This window comes from Agelaius phoeniceus, chromosome 2, assembly GCF_051311805.1.
Source record: "Agelaius phoeniceus isolate bAgePho1 chromosome 2, bAgePho1.hap1, whole genome shotgun sequence".
Lineage (NCBI taxonomy): Eukaryota > Metazoa > Chordata > Aves > Passeriformes > Icteridae > Agelaius > Agelaius phoeniceus.
Genome location: NC_135266.1, coordinates 79,455,986 through 79,474,526, shown reverse-complemented (window position 1 = coordinate 79,474,526; position 18,541 = coordinate 79,455,986). Strand labels below are relative to the sequence as shown.

The window sequence follows — 18,541 nt, the reverse complement described above, 5'->3', positions numbered from 1 at the left end:
CCATCAGTTTTGGACTGGTCGGTTGTCAATTTTCTTAAAAGCAAACGGTTCTTAACACATTGCAACATCCATTGCGACTAGTGGCATTCTCATAAGCACACTCAGGATAAAACAACCTAAGAGGTCCTTGAACAATTAATTACTTTATTCCTTCTGTTGACAGTAATTTGTGACCTTTTTACCTGACATTGTAATCTCACCTGAACTGTCATGCTTGAGCATTTTTTTCTGTTTGAATTCCCTACTGCTGTTGAAGCTCTGAGTTTCCCAAAGCAGCAGCCCCCTCCAGATGAGAAAAGCACTTATTTCTGCTGGGTTCACAGCCAGGAATTCCCACCATAGACATCCCATCGTGCTAATAACTTTCCAAAATGGAACAAAAAGATTTTGCTGAACCAGTGTCACCTAAAATCTTGAGTGCATGCTTCAGTCTCAGCACATGCCTCGTTCCTCTGTGCTTAGAAATCACATATCAAATTGCTTCAGTTACATTAACTCCACTGGAATGGCATATACTTAATATCAATCCTGCAGAGGACTTTCTGAACTTGGAGCTTTGAATTTTCAGCCGTTTCCATTATTTACTTTTTAGTGAGAGTTCTTTGCCCTTTGCCATTTTGATTTCCTGGGGTATTCTCTGCTAGGCTCATGTATGATGCTGCTCACCTGGCAAGTTGTTTAACTTTGAAGCAGACTCTGACTCTGCACCTGAGTCAGTTTTCTCATCTTTAAATTCTGCGCACAAGCTGTTTGCAATTGCTGCTTTATTTAAACTGTGAAGTAAGAAATCTTGAACAGAGCATTTATGTTTGTTTGTTGGGTTTTTGTTAGTTGTTTTTTGGTTTTTTTAAACTAATAATAATTAATCCAAGGAAACTGTGTTTATGTCTTATTTAATAAAAAATAGGGGAAGAAACCACTTACTACCTAGACAATTACCAAAATTCACATCAACTATTCAGGAAAGTGGAGCCACTGATGAGGTTATTATCAGGTTCTTTTAATACAATTTCACATATTTCTCATATTACGCTTTGGCTGGTAGATCATACTTTTTTACATTCTTTTGTCTAATCTCTGAATTCAGATTAGAAATTGGTATTTTTCTTCTCAAAGCAGAATCAGAAAGGCAACTTTTTAAAGACTACTTTGTGTGTGCTGGATATTTCTCTTGGAATGGTATTGTATTTACAAGTGTTTGTGTAGCACACATGCACACTAGCACACTCTGTTTATCCAGACAGACTTAAAAAAGGATAAAACTAGAAGCCTTTATTTATCCAAATAAATGTAAACTAGAGGAGTTAAGCATGGGAATCGCCTGTAATTGCCTACTGAAGTGCTAAAAATAGCTGCTTTTTGGAAACAGGAGAAGCCTTCACTGTCGAAAAAGTGGCAGTAACAGCTATCTACTATTAGCAAACAACTTTCTTTCCAAAAACTGAAGGACAGAGAGGGAGAAAAATCGTTTCTTTTCATACTTCACTGCAAGAACTGGACAAAATATAGACCAAAAAGAACCTCCTGTCCCAGAAGTACATCATGTTAGTCAGCCTGATCCTGTGCATAAATACCTTGTGTGAACTCCATCGTTATCACCATCTCTAGTTACAGAACTTAAACTGGAGCAGATTATCAAAACATTACAGGATCTAAAGTAATTTCCAAGTATGATCATTAATCACCCGTGCAAAGTCTAATTGCATACTGAGCTCTCTTCATTGTTCCATTAAGACAGGTACTTTATCTTAATTAGAGCTACTGCTTCAAAAATTAACACTAAAAACAATTTAAAATGTCCTACTGGAACAAACATTTTATTCTCTCACCTCCTAACTCCATTCAGCTTCTCTGATGTGGAAAAAAAAAAGCATGAAAGACTGGTCAGATTTATAACTTCTCCCACCATTAGGTATTTGCTAATACACACAATTTTTTTTCTGCTAGAAATATTCTTACTGATTGATTCTATATATAGAAAGTCTCAAGGGTAAGAGTCTTTGTGCTTCATGCTGTACTAGCATTTGCAGAGAGACCTGGAAAATTTGATCTAAATTTTTACATATTTACTCTACTAAAGAATTTTTTAACTTCCTGTGGTGAAGACAAATGTAAAAGTGATGTAATGACACTTCATGTTTGCTGTCTTTTAGAAACACTTCAGATAGAACAACAGCCACAAAAGTATTATCACTTCCTCCCATCTCAGTGAGGCGAATATCAGAGTTTAAGAGACACAAAACACACAAAAACATCAGCTCCTGCCAAATCAAATATCTGTTTCTTACTGAAACAGAAATGAGTGCTTTCAATTTACAGCATTTTTTTAGTCCCACTGGTGATACCACAGCCAAGACTAGTAAACCTATGGAAGCACTTTCTACCTAGAAGTTCCATCAGAATACTTCTGTATACCTGCTAGCAACAGAAAAAACAATGATCTGGAAAAAAATGCTGTAGATAGCACATGCTTTTTAGGGGAATGAAGAGGAGGTGAGAAAAAAGTCTGGGATATCAAGAAACAAGCAGAATGGACCAATTCAATTTCCAATCAAACTGTATGTATTCTTGAAATATTACCTGTAATCAGCAAGCCAGAGTTTCACAAACTTATTCTTTATTTCAGTAGTGAATTGTTTAAATGTAGCAAAATGAGAGATCAACCATTCATTTAGACACCAAAGTTTTAAAGCAAATTCATAGTCTTGAGAGTTTTCAGAAAATTCATACAGTAGCAAAAATTAGGACCAGTCAGGAAGGCTCTAAGAGGATATATTCCATTACATGGTACAGAACTCATTTCATAATGGTTTTCCTTTGTAAGAATTAAGGTACACCAAATGTATGTAATGTTCTAGAGAAGTGAACCAGACTTTACAGAGATTTTGTTAACAGAAAGAAGTGAGGTTTCAATAACTAAAACGGATATATTCAAGATGGATTCCCAAGTACTTTTAAGTTGATGGGTGTGTTCCCACCAATATTCCCAGAAGAATAGAGATGAGGGAGGAGAAGGAATAGAGAAGGAAACCTTCAGCTTTGGTAACCAGGGAGATAGATATAAGACATATCAAACCTCAGAATTTAATGTGTCTAACTTACAGATAAGGTATGGAAATAATATCTTCAACTTAAGTTTACTTGATGGCAAGTCTCAATCTGTTTACTGGGAAATTTCATCTTGGTTTTTTATATCTTGTATCTGTATGTGGTACAAATGAGTACTGATGCTACCACCTTAGCCTAATAGCATTTAAAATATTGCTGAATTTCATGTCTTTAAAAAAGTAAAAGCAGGTAATTTCTCACAACGAATGCCAGAAAAAGAGTAGTGAATGATAAATCTAAGGTAGAATCTCTATGTAAAAAGGCAGCAGATGTTCATTGTTAAGCAATACATCTGGCAGCAGTTGCCTACCCAATCTGGATATCTGTTCCCAGTAAAGTGGCAAAATAAATGTGGTGACTTCTTATGGACAAATCTATGAGAAATCAGGTTCCACTAGTTTTGCTGCTGAGAGAGTAACACATCAAAACGATTCAGAGTATTAACAGTATCTTTCACTAAGTTGTTCAGCCACAAAAGACTAATAGACTGTGCATACAGCAAGATGTAGGTTTCAAAACACTGTGCCCTTAATTTTCTTAGGTGACATCTGATTCTTTTTATATACAGCCCAAAATACAGAGACAGAAACACTAAATAGTTTGGGTTGGAAGGGACCTTTAAGGATCATAATGGCCAGGAATATCTTCCAATATACCAGGTTTCTCAAAGCCCCATCCTGACCTAACCTTAACAGCCTTCCAGGGGTGGGGCATCCACACCTTCTCTGGGCAACCTGTGCCAGTGCCTCACTGTGATGGTGTTCACAGGGGTTCTTGGATGAGGGAAGAGACTAGGATCTGACTCCATGTTTTAGAAGGTTTGATTTATTATTTTATGATATATATTACATTAAAACTGTACTAAAAGAACAGAAGAAAAGGATTTCATCAGAAGGCCAGCTAAGAATAGAATAGGAAAGAATGATAATAAAGCTTCTGTCTTGGACAGAGAGTCCGAGCCAGCTGACTGTGATTGGCCATTAATTACAAACAACCAACATGAGCCAATCACAGACCCACCTGTTGCATTCCACAGCAGCAGATAACTACTGTTTACATTTTGCTCCTGAGGCCTCCCAGCTTCTCAGGAGGAAAAATCCTAAAGAAAGGATTTTTCATGAAAAGATGTCTGCGACATCTCACCAACTTCACAGTAAAAAACTTCTTCCCCTATGTATCTATACCTACCTTATTTGAGTTCAAAACCTGTTGTCCTATCACTACAGGCCTTGGTAAATAGTCTTTCTTCATCTTCCTTGTAGGCCTCCCCCTAAAATACTTAAAGGTTGCAATATGGTCCCCCAGAGCCTTCCCTTCTCCAGACTGAACAACTCCAACTCTCTCAGCCAATCTACAGCCAGCCCCCTGATCAATTTAGTGACTCTCCTCTGGACTTGCTCCAGCAAGGAGGATGTCCTGTCTTTCCTGTGCCAGGACCCTAGAACTGGATGCAGCATTCCAGGTAGGGTTTCATAAGAGCAGAGAGGCAGAATCACCTCTCTCAGCCTGCTGGCCATGCTGTTTTGGATGCAAACCAGGACACAGTGGGCTTTCTGGGCTGTGAGTACACATTTACAGTTCTTGTCCAATTTTTCAGAATGGGCAGTACCATACTTAAACCCTTCCAAAATCCTTGAAAATCTACTCTGATTTGGGTATCATGCAATTCTGGTAAGCCATGCATCCTGTTTCTGACTAACTTCTACTTTCTCTTAAGTTACACTGGAAGAATTCTTGCTTATCTTCCTTGGGCATATTAACCCATTCTCTTAGGACTGCAGTTACTCCAAGTGCTGCCATTATGTTTGCACAATGTAACCCGTTGTTTAAAATCTCAGTAAATTGCCCCAGCTACTTATCAGAGACAGCAATGTGGGCCCAAGTGCTCATTTAAATGGCTAAGCCAGACTCAGTCTGTATGACGCCCATACTGTGACTCATCACCTACTTTCTCAAGAGAGGAATGACTACTGTGCTGCAAATGCAGTCAGGACTGCAGAATATTTCCTCTGTTGCCTTGCAACTGTCTATACTGATTCGTCAGAGGAGAAATAGATCTTGGCATTTGGGTCCTGTTTGTTGTAACTATCATTCTAACTGACTGGACTTGTACATAATGAGCAATAAGGAAGGTAAGATGCAAGTCCTAAGTTCTGGTATAACAAAGCCTTACCTCTCCAAATATACCCACTTCAAAAGATCTCAGCATTTCCTGTGTTCTCTACAATGCAGCTCAATCTGATTAGGTGGAACTTTTATTCCACAAGTAAATAGACATTGAACTGATATTTCTAACAGTAGGAAACTTAAAGTGATTAATGCAGTAAGACTGGAAGGACTGATTTGGTAAAACTTTGGATTTGTATTGACACAGCTGAGAAAAAAAGATACAGCACATTATCAAACAGTAATTTAAAGGCATATGAATTTACGTGTAACAGCCTACATAGAAATCTTGAAGTCCAGGCAGAGATAAAGTGCATGCAGATGAAGTAGGCCATTCACATTTTTAAAGATGTCTTTCAAAGAGCTATCAATCTCTTTGAATCCTCTTAATCAATTTTCTCTTCTTGGAAATTGTCTGCATCTTCCAGGTAATCTTCAAGATTATTGTATCTCTGTGAATGAAATAAAATTTGTACAATTTATCCATATTTAATAACTGTATTATGTAGACACTGCTTTTCTTGTTCAACACATGACCAAGCATGCCAATAACAATTTAGAGGCTATATCTAAAAGCATACTAAATGCACTTGTACCACAAATTTTCTTAAAATAGTTCAGGAAGTGGTTCTGAACAGTTAAAAGTTCTTCAGTGTAAACAGAATTCTAAAATACTCTTGCTGTGCCTCATGTACATCTTTCCCATCTTTCCAAGTTACAGCTCAAGTTTGTTACGTTGCTGCTCTTAAATGAAACAGGGGCCAGCCCACCACAGCCCAGAGATCACGCAGCTGTCAAAAAGCTTCATGTCAAAAGCTGATACAAACTCTGTGTGAGCACAGCAGCAGACCACTGCTTTAAACACTGGGTCAGGAGAAATGGGGGAATGGTTGAACTGAGTTGTATTATTGATGAAAAGTAACTCAGAACTGATCCATTAAATCAGACATTTTATCTGAACTTACTTTCATCTGCTTGGAAAAGAATACAGGGAATAACAGTCATACCTTCTGAATCCACTCAGTCTCTTCCAAGTGGCTGAAAAGCCGCTCTACAGTGTCTTTGACTGGTTCATCCTCAACACCATCCAATTCAACAACGGAGCTGCAATCCATGTATAACTTGTACTTGAAGTGTTTCAAGTTGTGATAAACTCTTGTACGATTTGCACACACCGTACCAACCTTCAAAACCTAGGCCAGAGCAAACAAAACATTCCCTTGGATAGAACCATATTTATCTTTACAATATTCAGAATTGGTGGGCTAATCTAGTAAGATTTAACCAGTCAGCCCAGGAAATTGTTTGGAATAATGAAATAAACAGAATGACACTACATGCATAAAATTAGCACAAACCCATGTAGTTTTCACAGCCACAGCAGAAAGATTTTTGAGCAAGCAGGCAGCCAGCAAATCCAAGCAATGGCAGCTTATCAGTGCTGTCTTCTTGCAAACACAATCATGTTTGTAATTGGTTGTATCTTTCCTATCTCCTGGTGGAACTTTGTTACAAAATCACCAACACTTTAGACAACCATCATATTGTGAAAGCAGAGGAAGAGGAATTATTTGCTTACTGAGGAATTATTTGCTTACTTTTGCTTAATATGTAAGTACTTCCTAGGGAGAAGAAATACCAGTTTTAACGTTTTGTAGACTGAATAATATTCAACATTTCTTCAAGAAATACATATAAACATATATAGGCATACACCTCACAGCACTTAATAAATGGAGAGGCTGAACTTCAAAAAAATGAAATCTGAACTTGAAGCTTTATACAATACAAACATTAATCTGCAACTGTCTGGGAGAAATAGCTAAGCTATGATGGTGCAGAAAATAAAACCTCTGCATCTCCCAGTTATTACCAGTTTTACCTCTATGATTTTCATGCAGAAAAGATGGAACTGACTTATTTCACAGTTTTTTTACAGCAGTATTTATAGGTAACCAAATGGTAAAATGTGCCTGCTTTGAGCCGATGTCTTGTGACACCTTCCCATAACAAGTATGTAAATGGTTAAAGTTCTCTGCATTAGTAATGCAAGCTACCTACAATTGCATTGTTGTTTTACATCACATGCAGATATATATAGATATATATATATAGATATATAAGAATCAACTAAATTTTAAGCAAGACTATTTCTTCTGAGCCACAAAAGTGATACCTTTTATTGCTAATGATCCAAATAATCTCAAATTACAAGCAGGTTAAGCTTTATTTAATACTTAAATTCACATTTTCAGGAAGCTTTTCTGAGTGCATGACCAAATGTTTGCATCTGTGAGCAGTTCCCCAGACTACCTGACCTACCTGTGCAACCTAGCACTAGCTCTATCTGCCAACAAAGAAAGTGACGGAAAAGTGCATTTTTAAAGATTATGTAAATGGAATTTATATGTGTTTGTTATAGATTCTCCTAACTATATGATTATATCTTAATTTCTTAAACATATTAATCAGCAGCTCAGTGGATATCATCAGGCATAGTATCAGTTAAGTCAAAAGAGACACACTCACTTAAAAGCACATTTGATCTGACCTACACTAAATTGTTATTAACTGAAATTTTAAACATTTTGAGATAAAAATGCCTATTACTATATTTTAAGTCTCTACTGATCATGTAAATGTTGTACCTATATAGAGCTCCATTTTCTAATATCCCCAAAACTGAAAAACTAAGGCTTGTGTTTGGTGCTGCAGGTGCTTCTTAAATGCAACACCTACCAACTAATGCTGAGCCTTGATTAATTCAAATTTCCAGAAGCACCATTTCAAATACTGCAGCAATGAAGAACTGAGCTGCAGTGCTTCGTAGAGCATTACACAACTTTTCAAGTATCCCAAGCAATGAGGTGTGGCATTTGGAACATTATGTGATATAAAATAGGAGATACCATCTTACATCAAACTGGTGGCCCAGTTTTCTCCCTTGTGACAACAGCTAGCAGGAGATATGTAGGAAGTTAGTACAAGATCCAGCACAAACATTAGAATGATCGTAAGACTACTGTACATTTTCTGTCAGTCAAGAGTTAAGATCGTCTGTATCATCCCAAATACCATGTTCCATAGTGTGAAAGAACCTTCCCCAAGAACCTGTCTAAATTGTTTTGGGACCCAATAGTATTTTTCCCTTCCAAAATATCCTGTGGCAGTGAGTTTCATAGCTTATTTATGTGAGACTTGGAGAAATGCCAAAGGCAAATAGCTAAATATCGTATAAATGCAACTATGTATTGTGTTTTTAAGCAAGAAAGATAGTCTAAAAATACAATGCTATTTCAGAATGCAGCTTTGGAAAGAATCTCAGTACTGTACTCTAATTTTTTCCCCTCACAGTTCTCAGTCCCTCTGTGTTAATGCTTAACTTATCTACTCAAGCTGGCCCTATCAGCCAAAGTTGTGTTAAATCACTTTGTATGGAATGTAGGAGCATGGCTGGACAATAGCACAACATGTAGTGACTGAATCCATGTCCTCTAAAGCCTGTTTATAAACAGAACACCAAGACTGAGAGTAGAAAACAGTTTATAATCCAGGTGACATAAGGAGCAAGGAAGTGTGGGGGACACTTATATCTCTAAACCTTGTGACTCTCCCTGATCAGGGGGAAATGAGAATTGGCACCTAAACAGTGAACAATCACTGCAAGCCTAAGCAAAATTGGAACAGCTGTTTCTCTTCTCTGTCTACTGGCAAAGCAGAATACTTCAGAGATGAGAGAAAAGGAAAGTTTTATGCAGAAGAAAGAGGTTGGAGGTCTGTTTTTGTTCTCTTCACATCCACTTTTCTCAGGTATTTTCAAACAAATCTATAGAAAATAGTCCAACTACATGTTTCCGTTCAATCTGATCTGTCACTGCTGAACTGCCTTCTCTATCAGTCAATTAGGCTTGTGAAATGGCAGTTTTATGCAGCTCCATGAGCCTCTTTTTCTTTTATATTTTTTTCTAAATTGGCAGGACAAGTTGCTCAATGAATTGCCAGCAGAGCTTTAAAGACAACTTGAGAAAAGTACTTTTAGCAGTCTAAACTGCAGGTCACCATAAGAACACAAATGTTGCATTACAAGACACTATAAAAAATGACTGGAAAGTGCTCAATTACTATCTCTCCTGAGCCTCCTTAACAGCCACTGAGCTATACTGAGCAGGCACATAGCAGACGTCTGCAGATGCTGGTGTACACAGGGTAAAAAGCTCTCATTTTGTACTGCTAAGCCGAAGAGGACAAAAATGAACTAGCAATTTAGTTCAGTATTCCATAGGATATTTCAAGTTTTTTCCGAAGTGAAAAATAGCCAACACTTTATGCAGGACAACATTTGGTCAGCAGTGAGGGAACTGCTACTGGTATTTCCACAGTTAAGCTGAAAGTTAGGTAAAGATGAAATTCTTGTGCTAGTTCACAAATTATTTCTGTTAGGTTAGGTAAGGCACACACTTCCCAAGAAAAACTGAGTATTTTTAAATTAGTGATCTGTATGTAAGGAAGAATGCCTATGACAGACTGCAGTATCAGTGCTGAGATGATTGCAAAGGACTTACTGTTTTCCTCCAATAAACAGGATTAAAAAGGGGAAAAGCATTGCTAGAAAAGCCTAGCTTTCTTGACTATCATGCACATACATACTTTTCAAAACAGAATACCAGCAACTGCTGCTCAGAAGGGTCTGTAATATAAGAAAAACTCTGTCAAATATTTACAAGCTCCTGCATTACATGTAGAGCCTGTATGATGACAAAATGATAATCATGGTGACAGCTCTCAATCTGTAAATTGAAGAATTTGCAAACACCCAAACAATACAGGTTTGAGCTTCAGTAAGTTATACTTCCTGTTTGGCAAGGGCTTCACTTTATTTTTACTTAAGAAATCCTATTATACCTCATTACCAAATATACTTAAAAAACCCCTTCTTCTGAAACTTTTTTATTTTCAACAAATACTGTGAGGAACTTCAGCTGTGTTCAAAAATTCTTTTATACTCACAAATAAAATACCATCTGTGTCTCCTGAAAGGGAAGAAAGGCAGAACTTGGATATCAGCTTGGTAAAACAACTGTAGTGATATTTTATTCTTGAGAAATCAAGTGCTTTGAATTTATCATAAGAGGTCATGAATTGCATTACTGAAGGTCATATGCATACCTAAAAATCATAACAATTATGTGTAGCTGTAATTTTGAAGGGAAGATCTCTAAATATTAGAAATACCCAGGTTCTTGAGAGTCAAGGTTTTCAAAAGGCTCAACTGTGAAAAAAACCGTATTAGGCTATTATTAAATTATTTTAGGTGACTTATTAAATCACCTAAAATGACTGCCTAATGGAACATTATGTAACAACATGAAAGATGCCTTTTAGTTAAAAAAAATCTAATCCAATATGTTCTGGAAATGACAACTGAGGGAGAAATAGATGGAAGACTACCTAAATGGAAGTGTTCTCTAGTTTGGGCAAGTAATTCTGATAATGCAGTAATGGGGAAAAGGCTCTAATAAAATATATTGATGTAGCTAGGAACAAGTTTTCTTGAAAGGAGATCAGCAAGTGTAAATGCATCTGTGATGCCAAGATAATTTGTCCTGACTGAATAGCTACATGGGAAATAGCAGATGTGGGAAAAACATCTGAAGAATGAAGCAATAAATTTTGACAAGGTCACACTTGGACTGCTAGAATGACCATTGCACTGTTTCACTCAGTGTTTGAACCTAGAGCAAACAAGAACTGCTGGCGTGCACGTGGAACCTCCAAGTGCTAGAGGCAGAGCAGGCACAGAATTAGTAAACCTAGCAACCCAATGCTGAACAAACCTTACCTGCACCAAAATGAAATCAATCATACAATGGCAATGATTGTCTCTCATATAGAAAGTTACTTTTACAGCATTTCTGACCACCAATCAATGCAAGATTCCTGCTGGGAAAGTCTTAGGGGCATTACAGGCACACACAAAAGTAAAGGAAGGGCTTTTTCATTAAGGGGTAGATGTGGGGAGGAAACAGCACAAGGGTCATTGTGATGCAGGCAAAACCAAAGGTCATAGAAAAACATCTGATTTATTTTGCTGATAAAAGAAAAACTTAAAAATAAAACTGAAAAATATAGTGCTGAAATTACCTGTTTATCACCTGACATGAAGTCATCCACCTCCAAAGTTTTACTATTATAAAGCCTTCCAGAGAGCAACACATTGAACTTACACCACCGCTTCAGCTCACAGGCCTGACAAGACATATTTTTTGCACTTTGCAAGCTTATGCGAACATCTGGGTAACAATCCACACGCTCCTGAAAAACAGATTCCAAATAACATTAAAGAACCTCTGTAAACTGAACGATGCCTCTAAGAGGCTGCTGAGTACTCTGTACTCACACAAAATCAGTCCAAGAGAAATGAAACAAAATTTCATTATTACAGTGATCATTAAATCATCACACCCATGACACTAATTCTCTTCAGATAATATACATACAACAACTAATTGCTCTATACTGACATATTTTTTGTAGTAGTAGAAAGTTCTTGATGAACATACTGTTTACCTTTTTGTGGGAGGAGGAAAAAATCTTATTAGAACATCTAGCAAGTGACAAAAAAATCCTCAAATGACAGCTGCTGAAGTTAGCAGGAGACACATTCAGGTAGCTGAGAACAGATTCTGTTCTGCTACCTGAATGTTTGTCTGGTTATCAACGTGTAAAATATTTCTGATATTTACATAAGCACCAAAACAAATTATTTAAGTTAAAGAACAATAGTTGCTATTAAAAAGGAAATATAATTATAGTGATTGTTGCACCTTCACAGAGAATTTCAGCATTCAAAGTAGAATCTACATACCTTGTATCGATCCTTCCAGCGACTTCTACAGATTAGGTTCTCAAGACGAGGCTGAATGAAGCGGTCATCCAAATAATGAAGTGAGAGCAGCATCTCCTGTGCATACTTCTTTTGTCTTGTTCCATCTGTTCAGTGAGAATCATCACTAATATGTTGACCACCCTACGTTGTACAAGCTCTTTAGATAAAATTTTCAAGGACATTATGCTTCTGCGTACTAAGAATTATGAATGATTTTACTAAACTGTCATTGAATACATTTGCTACTGTTACCCTTAAAAGTGATCCATGCAATCCATGCATCTTGCTAAAGGGATATATTTAATTATTTAAAAGGCAGAAAAGAATAAACTCTACAATCAAGCCAAAAGCTCTCATCCCAAATGGAGATCTATTCACTCAGTCCTATTTAAAACAACAGAAAAGGAGGACATTCATGTGGGGGAATGTCATGCTTTTCAACCAACCTGTTTAAGTTGTTTGAAATGTATAATTAAAGTGGTTGGAATCCATGATAACAAACTGCTCTGAGCTACTTCAGAGCAGAAATTTTGACAACTGTCTTTGTCACTTATAAAGATCACAGAGAAACTGACCTTTACACTTCACTAGCACAGTCAGATGCCTTGAGTTAGCCTAAGTACTTCCAAATACTCAAGCAAAATAAATAAAAAGGCATGAGGGTGAGTAAAACTACCACTATTACTGTTTCCCAAATACATGCTGGACTCCAGGAATTAAACAGGACTTCCCCAGATGGAGGCCAATGCACACTGCCCTGGAACCTCAGTGTGTACAGACATAAAACTTAGTTCAGCTACCCTCCCATACCTTCTAGCAAAACTGTTATCCAAAAAAAGGCAGACCTGAGAAGGACCACTGGCTATCCAGCTTTCTATATAAACGTAGTTAATTATCATTATACCACCATAATTGCAATTAACTGCTTTTCCATATTCACTTTACACACATATTTGCAGTATGACCTTGAAGAGGCTGTACTAGACAAAATCGCTCTCAATAAAAAGTGTGAACTCCAATACTATAGTACCTGTTCTTGAGAAAACTAATGAAGAGATTCACTTCCATTAACTCAGAACAATCCATTCTACATTACAAAAATATATTTTTGTAATGCTAGGCTATGTTCATACAGTGTTCATGTACAACCTCCAGCTCACCCACAGAGCTCATTTACTTCCAGCAACTTGGCAGTAAATTGTTACATTTTATTGAGCAGATATCATTTGAATTAGAAGGAAGCTATTACAACATTAATCTGGCAGTGTTTACTTATTACTTTTCAAAGGCTTGTTTTTACTCGTTGAAACAAAACAAACCAAACACCTGAAAGAACTAGCAGAGGTAGATGAAAGACATTTTTTAGCTCCAAGAGTATACAGCCTTTATTCTGAGGTCTGTGGTGTACTTCAGTTTCTGCATTCCCTCTAAATTCTTGATGACACCAATACCTCCACTCTTGGCATTTCACTAATTCCTTCCATAATCTGACACTGAGAGTCCTCTCCTTAATCCCATCTTTATAGGGCTTATGAAACTATGTATGAAGCTGTTATTCAGCCCCACTAGGCCAAATGCCAAGAAGCACTTCCTCAGAAAGAATAAGACAAGTACTGACTGCAGCTGAAGCTTATTTATCTGATGTGTTAAAAAAAAAGGGAGAAAAATTATATAGTCATCTCCATAACTAAAAGCCTTTATTATCTATCAAATTCCTAAGAAAAAAAGCTGTGAAGTACAAGAGATGTTGACAAACCAGCTGTCCTTGCAATGTTTTCATTGAGGTATCTGCTCTGAAACTAATTTGCTTTTCATGCTGGACAGGCTACTACTGATTAGGAACACAGAAACACATTCCTACATCTCAAGAAGGTATTTCAAGCCTTCTGTGCTCAACAATTAAGTCTACACATTTTTCCAAGATTACTGTATCATTTTCAGATAGAGACCCCTCTGCTCTCCCCTACCAAAGTTATATAGCAGGAAAATCACAGATTTCAGGACCCTCAGTTCTATAATCAGGAAAAACACCCTTCCCTAGAACAAATGGCTTTGTATAACTTCAAATGCACTAATATATTATTTAAAGAAATTTACTTACCATATAATGAGCTCAGAAAAGTGTCATCAATTGCATTTATGAGGAAAGCCTTTACTATTCTTTTGAAGTGTACATAATGATCACAGCGAGATACTGGGAAGAAAGCAATAGAACCAAAATTTACCAAAAGAAGGGAAAAAAAGGTCACGTTAGAAGTCCTGTAAGAATTCTTCTCCAGTATTGTAAGTTTATAGTTTTAAAATTATTTAACTATAGATTTAGAAATAATTTCAATGCACAACATACACACCCACAGGATTTTGCCTTAAAATTGTGTTTCTTATCCCAATGTTCCTACAGAATTTTAGCATTCTAAAGTCACATGTTCTTCCAGCAAGAAGAGTCCACAGTAAGACCTAGAAACACTAAGAGAAGTGAAGAATTTGTTCTACAAATCGCAGAAAATAATATAAGTCAGAGAAGACCAAGCTTATGTTGTGGTCATGGGTTTTTTGCTTGCGCTTTGCTTGTTGTGTTATTTTTTTTCTTTCAAATACAATTCTGCTGAGGTCTTCTCTGGGGAAGGAATACCACAAATGCTTGTGACTACCTACAACTATCATTGACTGTCCAGTCACTACATACCTACTTCTGAACAACAAAATATGGAAGAAAATAACTTGAATAAGGTTTTGCTTCAAATCTCTCTGCTCCATCCAGAAACTGGTTTTCCTAAAAGAACAACTTGCAGAGTTTTCTTGCTCTGTATTGTGGAGAGCTTTTTGGATAATTGGCTATCTGAGAAAGGCCACTTTGATGTGATACTGTTGGATAAGGATAGGGGAAACAAGCTGGGGATTAAGTAATCAGTGTCCAATCACTGAAAAGGGTCATGGTGACCTTTGCTGCAACATGAAGATGGGGGAGAAAATCTTTTGCCGGAAAAATGAAGATAGCCTAGGTAGAATAGCTACAAGAATGTAAACATAGAAACAAAATAATCATTAGAGCATAGAAGTAGGTGTGGTTGATTTAAGTGTGTTTTAACCAATAATGAGCTCAGCTTTTGCAATATGTGTAAGCTTCATTAACACCAATATAAATATGTGTGAGTTATCAATAAACTTCGAAATTTGTTGTTCACACATATTGTGTGCTGCATTTCCTCCGCCGGTCACGACACTGTATAATTCAGCAGAGATTGGCCAGTGAAGTCAGAAACCCCTCTAGAGCTCTGGTCCCAAGTCTTACCACCACAGAATAAAAATACATAAAAAACCCCAAAACAAAACAGAAAAACAATGAAACAAAAACAAAAAAAAAAAAATCCAAAGCCTCAAACCCAAAGCAAGAACAGAATTTGGACAGATTAACATAGCTGCTGTTAGCATAAACCACAAGATTGTAGGATGAAGGATGATGCCTTCAGGTCTCCACAGGAATTAATGCATCATAGGCAGTCTACTTCATCCTAAATCAGACCAACTGAAAAAAAAAAATTGTGCAATAAGGTATCACTTTCTTCCTTCCAACTTATACCCTCTCTTTAATTAAATATTTAAAGACTGCAAAAGTTTACTGTGGAAATCAGAATCCTTTCATAATAAATTGAAAGCTTTCAGGTATCTGCTCTAAAATGTCATATCCTATTCCTTAGCATTTGTATTTAGCACATTAATTTTTATTACAGTACTATGAGCTAGTTATACATGAAAAATTATCACTAATTTTGATCTTACACTGTGGGATGTAGTGTGCCAGCAGCTTGCTGCTTGATGGATTTGGTTGCTTTTGATGTGGCTGATTTTCATTCTTCACATGCTCTGTGTTGTCAAAGTCATCACCATCTTCGTTTTCCTCTTCCTCTATTATAAAATCTTTCATGCTGTCACTATCAGTTTCACTGCCTTCTGATGGTGTGAGGGGCAACTGACAGAATGGTTCCTCTTCTATTGCTGCTTCACCATTAGAATCCTAATTAAATTTTAAAAAGTACTTCAAACACAAGAATTTTCAGTATTTGCACAGACAAAATGCTACATACACCAGCTAAGATTTTTGACCATCTAAAAACACCATTTGTTCAATTAACAAGAAAGCACACATTTCCAAAAAATACATAATTCTGTACTAGACAACAATTACTTTCAGCTTTAAATTAGCCATTTCCATGTATCTCCCTTCAGTCCACTTCTAGGAATTAAGCTAACAGATCTATAAGACTGACTCTAAGACTCTAATACTTCAGCAAGTATTCTGCTTCCTGATAAAAATAACGTGATAGATTATCAGCAGTTAATAGTTATCCAGTTAATGTGACTGTTAAAATATTACAGAACTGCTAATTTGTCATGCATTCAAACTCAAAAAATCTAAATGATTTGTACCTCTTTAACCTTTCCTGAGTTTTTTTTCGGGGGGGGGGGGGGGGAGGGATTTCCTCCAATTAAATTTCAAAGATAAAACCCTGACCTCACAATTTGCACTGCTGCAGGATCTCCGCGCTGTGCTTTTTCTTACAAGTTCCTTCAATTTTGTAAGCACATTCTGTTTCCTGCTAGTAGAAACATTTTCTGTAGGGCATGTTTTATCAGGCTGCTGTTCTTCACAACTCTCATCGTCATCCATTATACAGCGGCGTTTGGCAGAAACCTTTCTAACAAGTATGTCACTGCCCTCGCTTTCATCGCTGTCGTACATGACAGAGGTGCTCAACCTCTTGCGCTTCCCAGGCACGACGCACTCATCGTCACCATCTTCTGCTACTTCCCCACAGCGGTCTTTCCCCTCCGGATCCGAAGGACTGCGCTCCACAGCGGCCGGACCGTTCTCATCTATTTCACTTTCGGATGTGGCAGACTCCTCCTCCTCCTCAGAGGTGGCTGAGGACTCGTCATTGCTGTCCAGCAGTATGAGCGCCCTTCTAGTGCGTCTCCAATCGACTCGGGATCTGGGTGATGCCAGTTGTGTCTTATTTCTTGTTTCGTACCTTTTGACAGCGGTTTTTACCCCCATCGGAAAGCTGTAGCAACACACCTAAATATAAACCGGCAGAACAAAGCACTTGTTACACTGTGCCATTCAAAGGGAGGGAAATACAAAAGGGACTACATTTTGCTCCGCATGCTCATAACTTAGCAGCACCATCATGAGACTCACCGGGAAACCGGCACCGAACAGCACTCAGCGCGCACAGCAACTTCTCCAGAGGCTACACCTCGCTCAGGATGCGCAGAAGCGCCCGCGGCCGGCGTGGCTGCAGGGAGAAAGGATTTGGGTCTGGGGAGCCGCTCCCGCTCCCAGGGCCGGCTCCCGCTCCGGGACCGTTCGGGGCTGCTCCCGAGCCTCGGGACACCCCGGCTCGCGCGCCGCCGTTTCCCGCCGCGCACCGCCTCAGCCGCCCAGCGCGGGCTCCCGCCTCCTCCACTGCTTCACGCACCGCGATTGGCCGCCGCGCCTGTCACTCATCCGGCCGCGATGTTTACGGAACTGCGGTCACACCGCGGAGGGGGTCGGGAGGAGGGTTTGTTTGCTTTCGCGCGCAGTGGCTGGTGACGTAGAGGTGGCGAGTTCGAGTCCTGCCTCGGCGCCCTCCCCGTGCCTCACCGGAGGCCTCAGGCATTACTGTCGTGTGGTGCTTTAATTGTTTGTACCCGTCCTCGGTGCATCCCCGAGAAAAGTCTGCGTGAGCTTGTGGGGTACGGCAGCTCCGCAGCGGGGCTGGCAGGGGCCGGCCTGGTCTGAGGCCTCCTCTCCACCACAGGAGCTTCCCTCAGCAGCCGTGGGAGCAAACTCGGTGGGTTTGTGAGGGGTGCCTGAGGGAGCTGGGTGTGTTTGGCCTGTGTTATGAATAAGAAGCTTGACTAGGCCAATATTCAAGCAGCAATCAATTTATTATTTAATATGGTAAAGTATGAGCAATACAGCGCTGGGTAGAGTGGGGAAGTTTTCCCTCCAACTGCACACCGATAATTGATGGTTACAGGTATTTATAGGGGTACTCATCAGTTTTTTTCAACAGTTTCTATTTCCAATTTTTACTCATCAGCAATTTTTATTCCAAATTATTACATCACAATTCTATACGCTATTGTGATTTTAATTTCTCAGGATGTATTTTCAACGGAGTATCCCCAGATGGTGATGGTCCAGTTTCCAAAAGAAGAAAGACAAATCCCACCTGGTGGAGTCCAGCTCCCCAGATGTGGGTCCACCTTTTAATTGCAGAGACTATAAATCTCATAACAGTGATGTCTAGCTTCCCTTTGGTCGAAACCATAAATCCTTGAGGTGATGTTCATCTTCCTTTCTCAAACTGTTTTTCTCTGCTTCAATAAGGT

General features: G+C 38.4%; 1 protein-coding gene across 1 annotated transcript; it reads right to left on the bottom strand.

The window, feature by feature from the left end:
• Positions 1-2,254: 2,254 nt before the first annotated feature.
• Positions 2,255-17,612, bottom strand: CCDC82 (coiled-coil domain containing 82). Its single transcript, XM_054655059.2, has 8 exons — positions 17,361-17,612; positions 16,674-17,237; positions 15,941-16,175; positions 14,262-14,354; positions 12,140-12,264; positions 11,416-11,586; positions 6,282-6,467; positions 2,255-5,726 (listed from the first exon to the last, which is right to left on the bottom strand). The coding sequence occupies exons 2-8, from the start codon at positions 17,214-17,216 to the stop codon at positions 5,661-5,663; spliced, it is 1,419 nt and encodes a 472-aa protein (XP_054511034.1). The 5' UTR covers positions 17,217-17,237; positions 17,361-17,612; the 3' UTR covers positions 2,255-5,660.
• Between the last annotated feature and the right edge of the window lie 929 nt (positions 17,613-18,541).

Excerpts from the sequence above, each read along its gene's own strand:
- CCDC82 (XM_054655059.2), bottom strand. The coding sequence starts at position 17,216 with ATGGGGGTAAAAACCGCTGTCAAAAGGTACGAAACAAGAAATAAGACA. Across the intron at positions 12,265-14,261 it reads TTTTCTGAGCTCATTATATG|ATGGAACAAGACAAAAGAAG; the intron begins GTAAGTAAATTT and ends CTCACTGAACAG. Across the intron at positions 11,587-12,139 it reads GCTGGAAGGATCGATACAAG|GAGCGTGTGGATTGTTACCC; the intron begins GTATGTAGATTC and ends TCTGTTTTTCAG.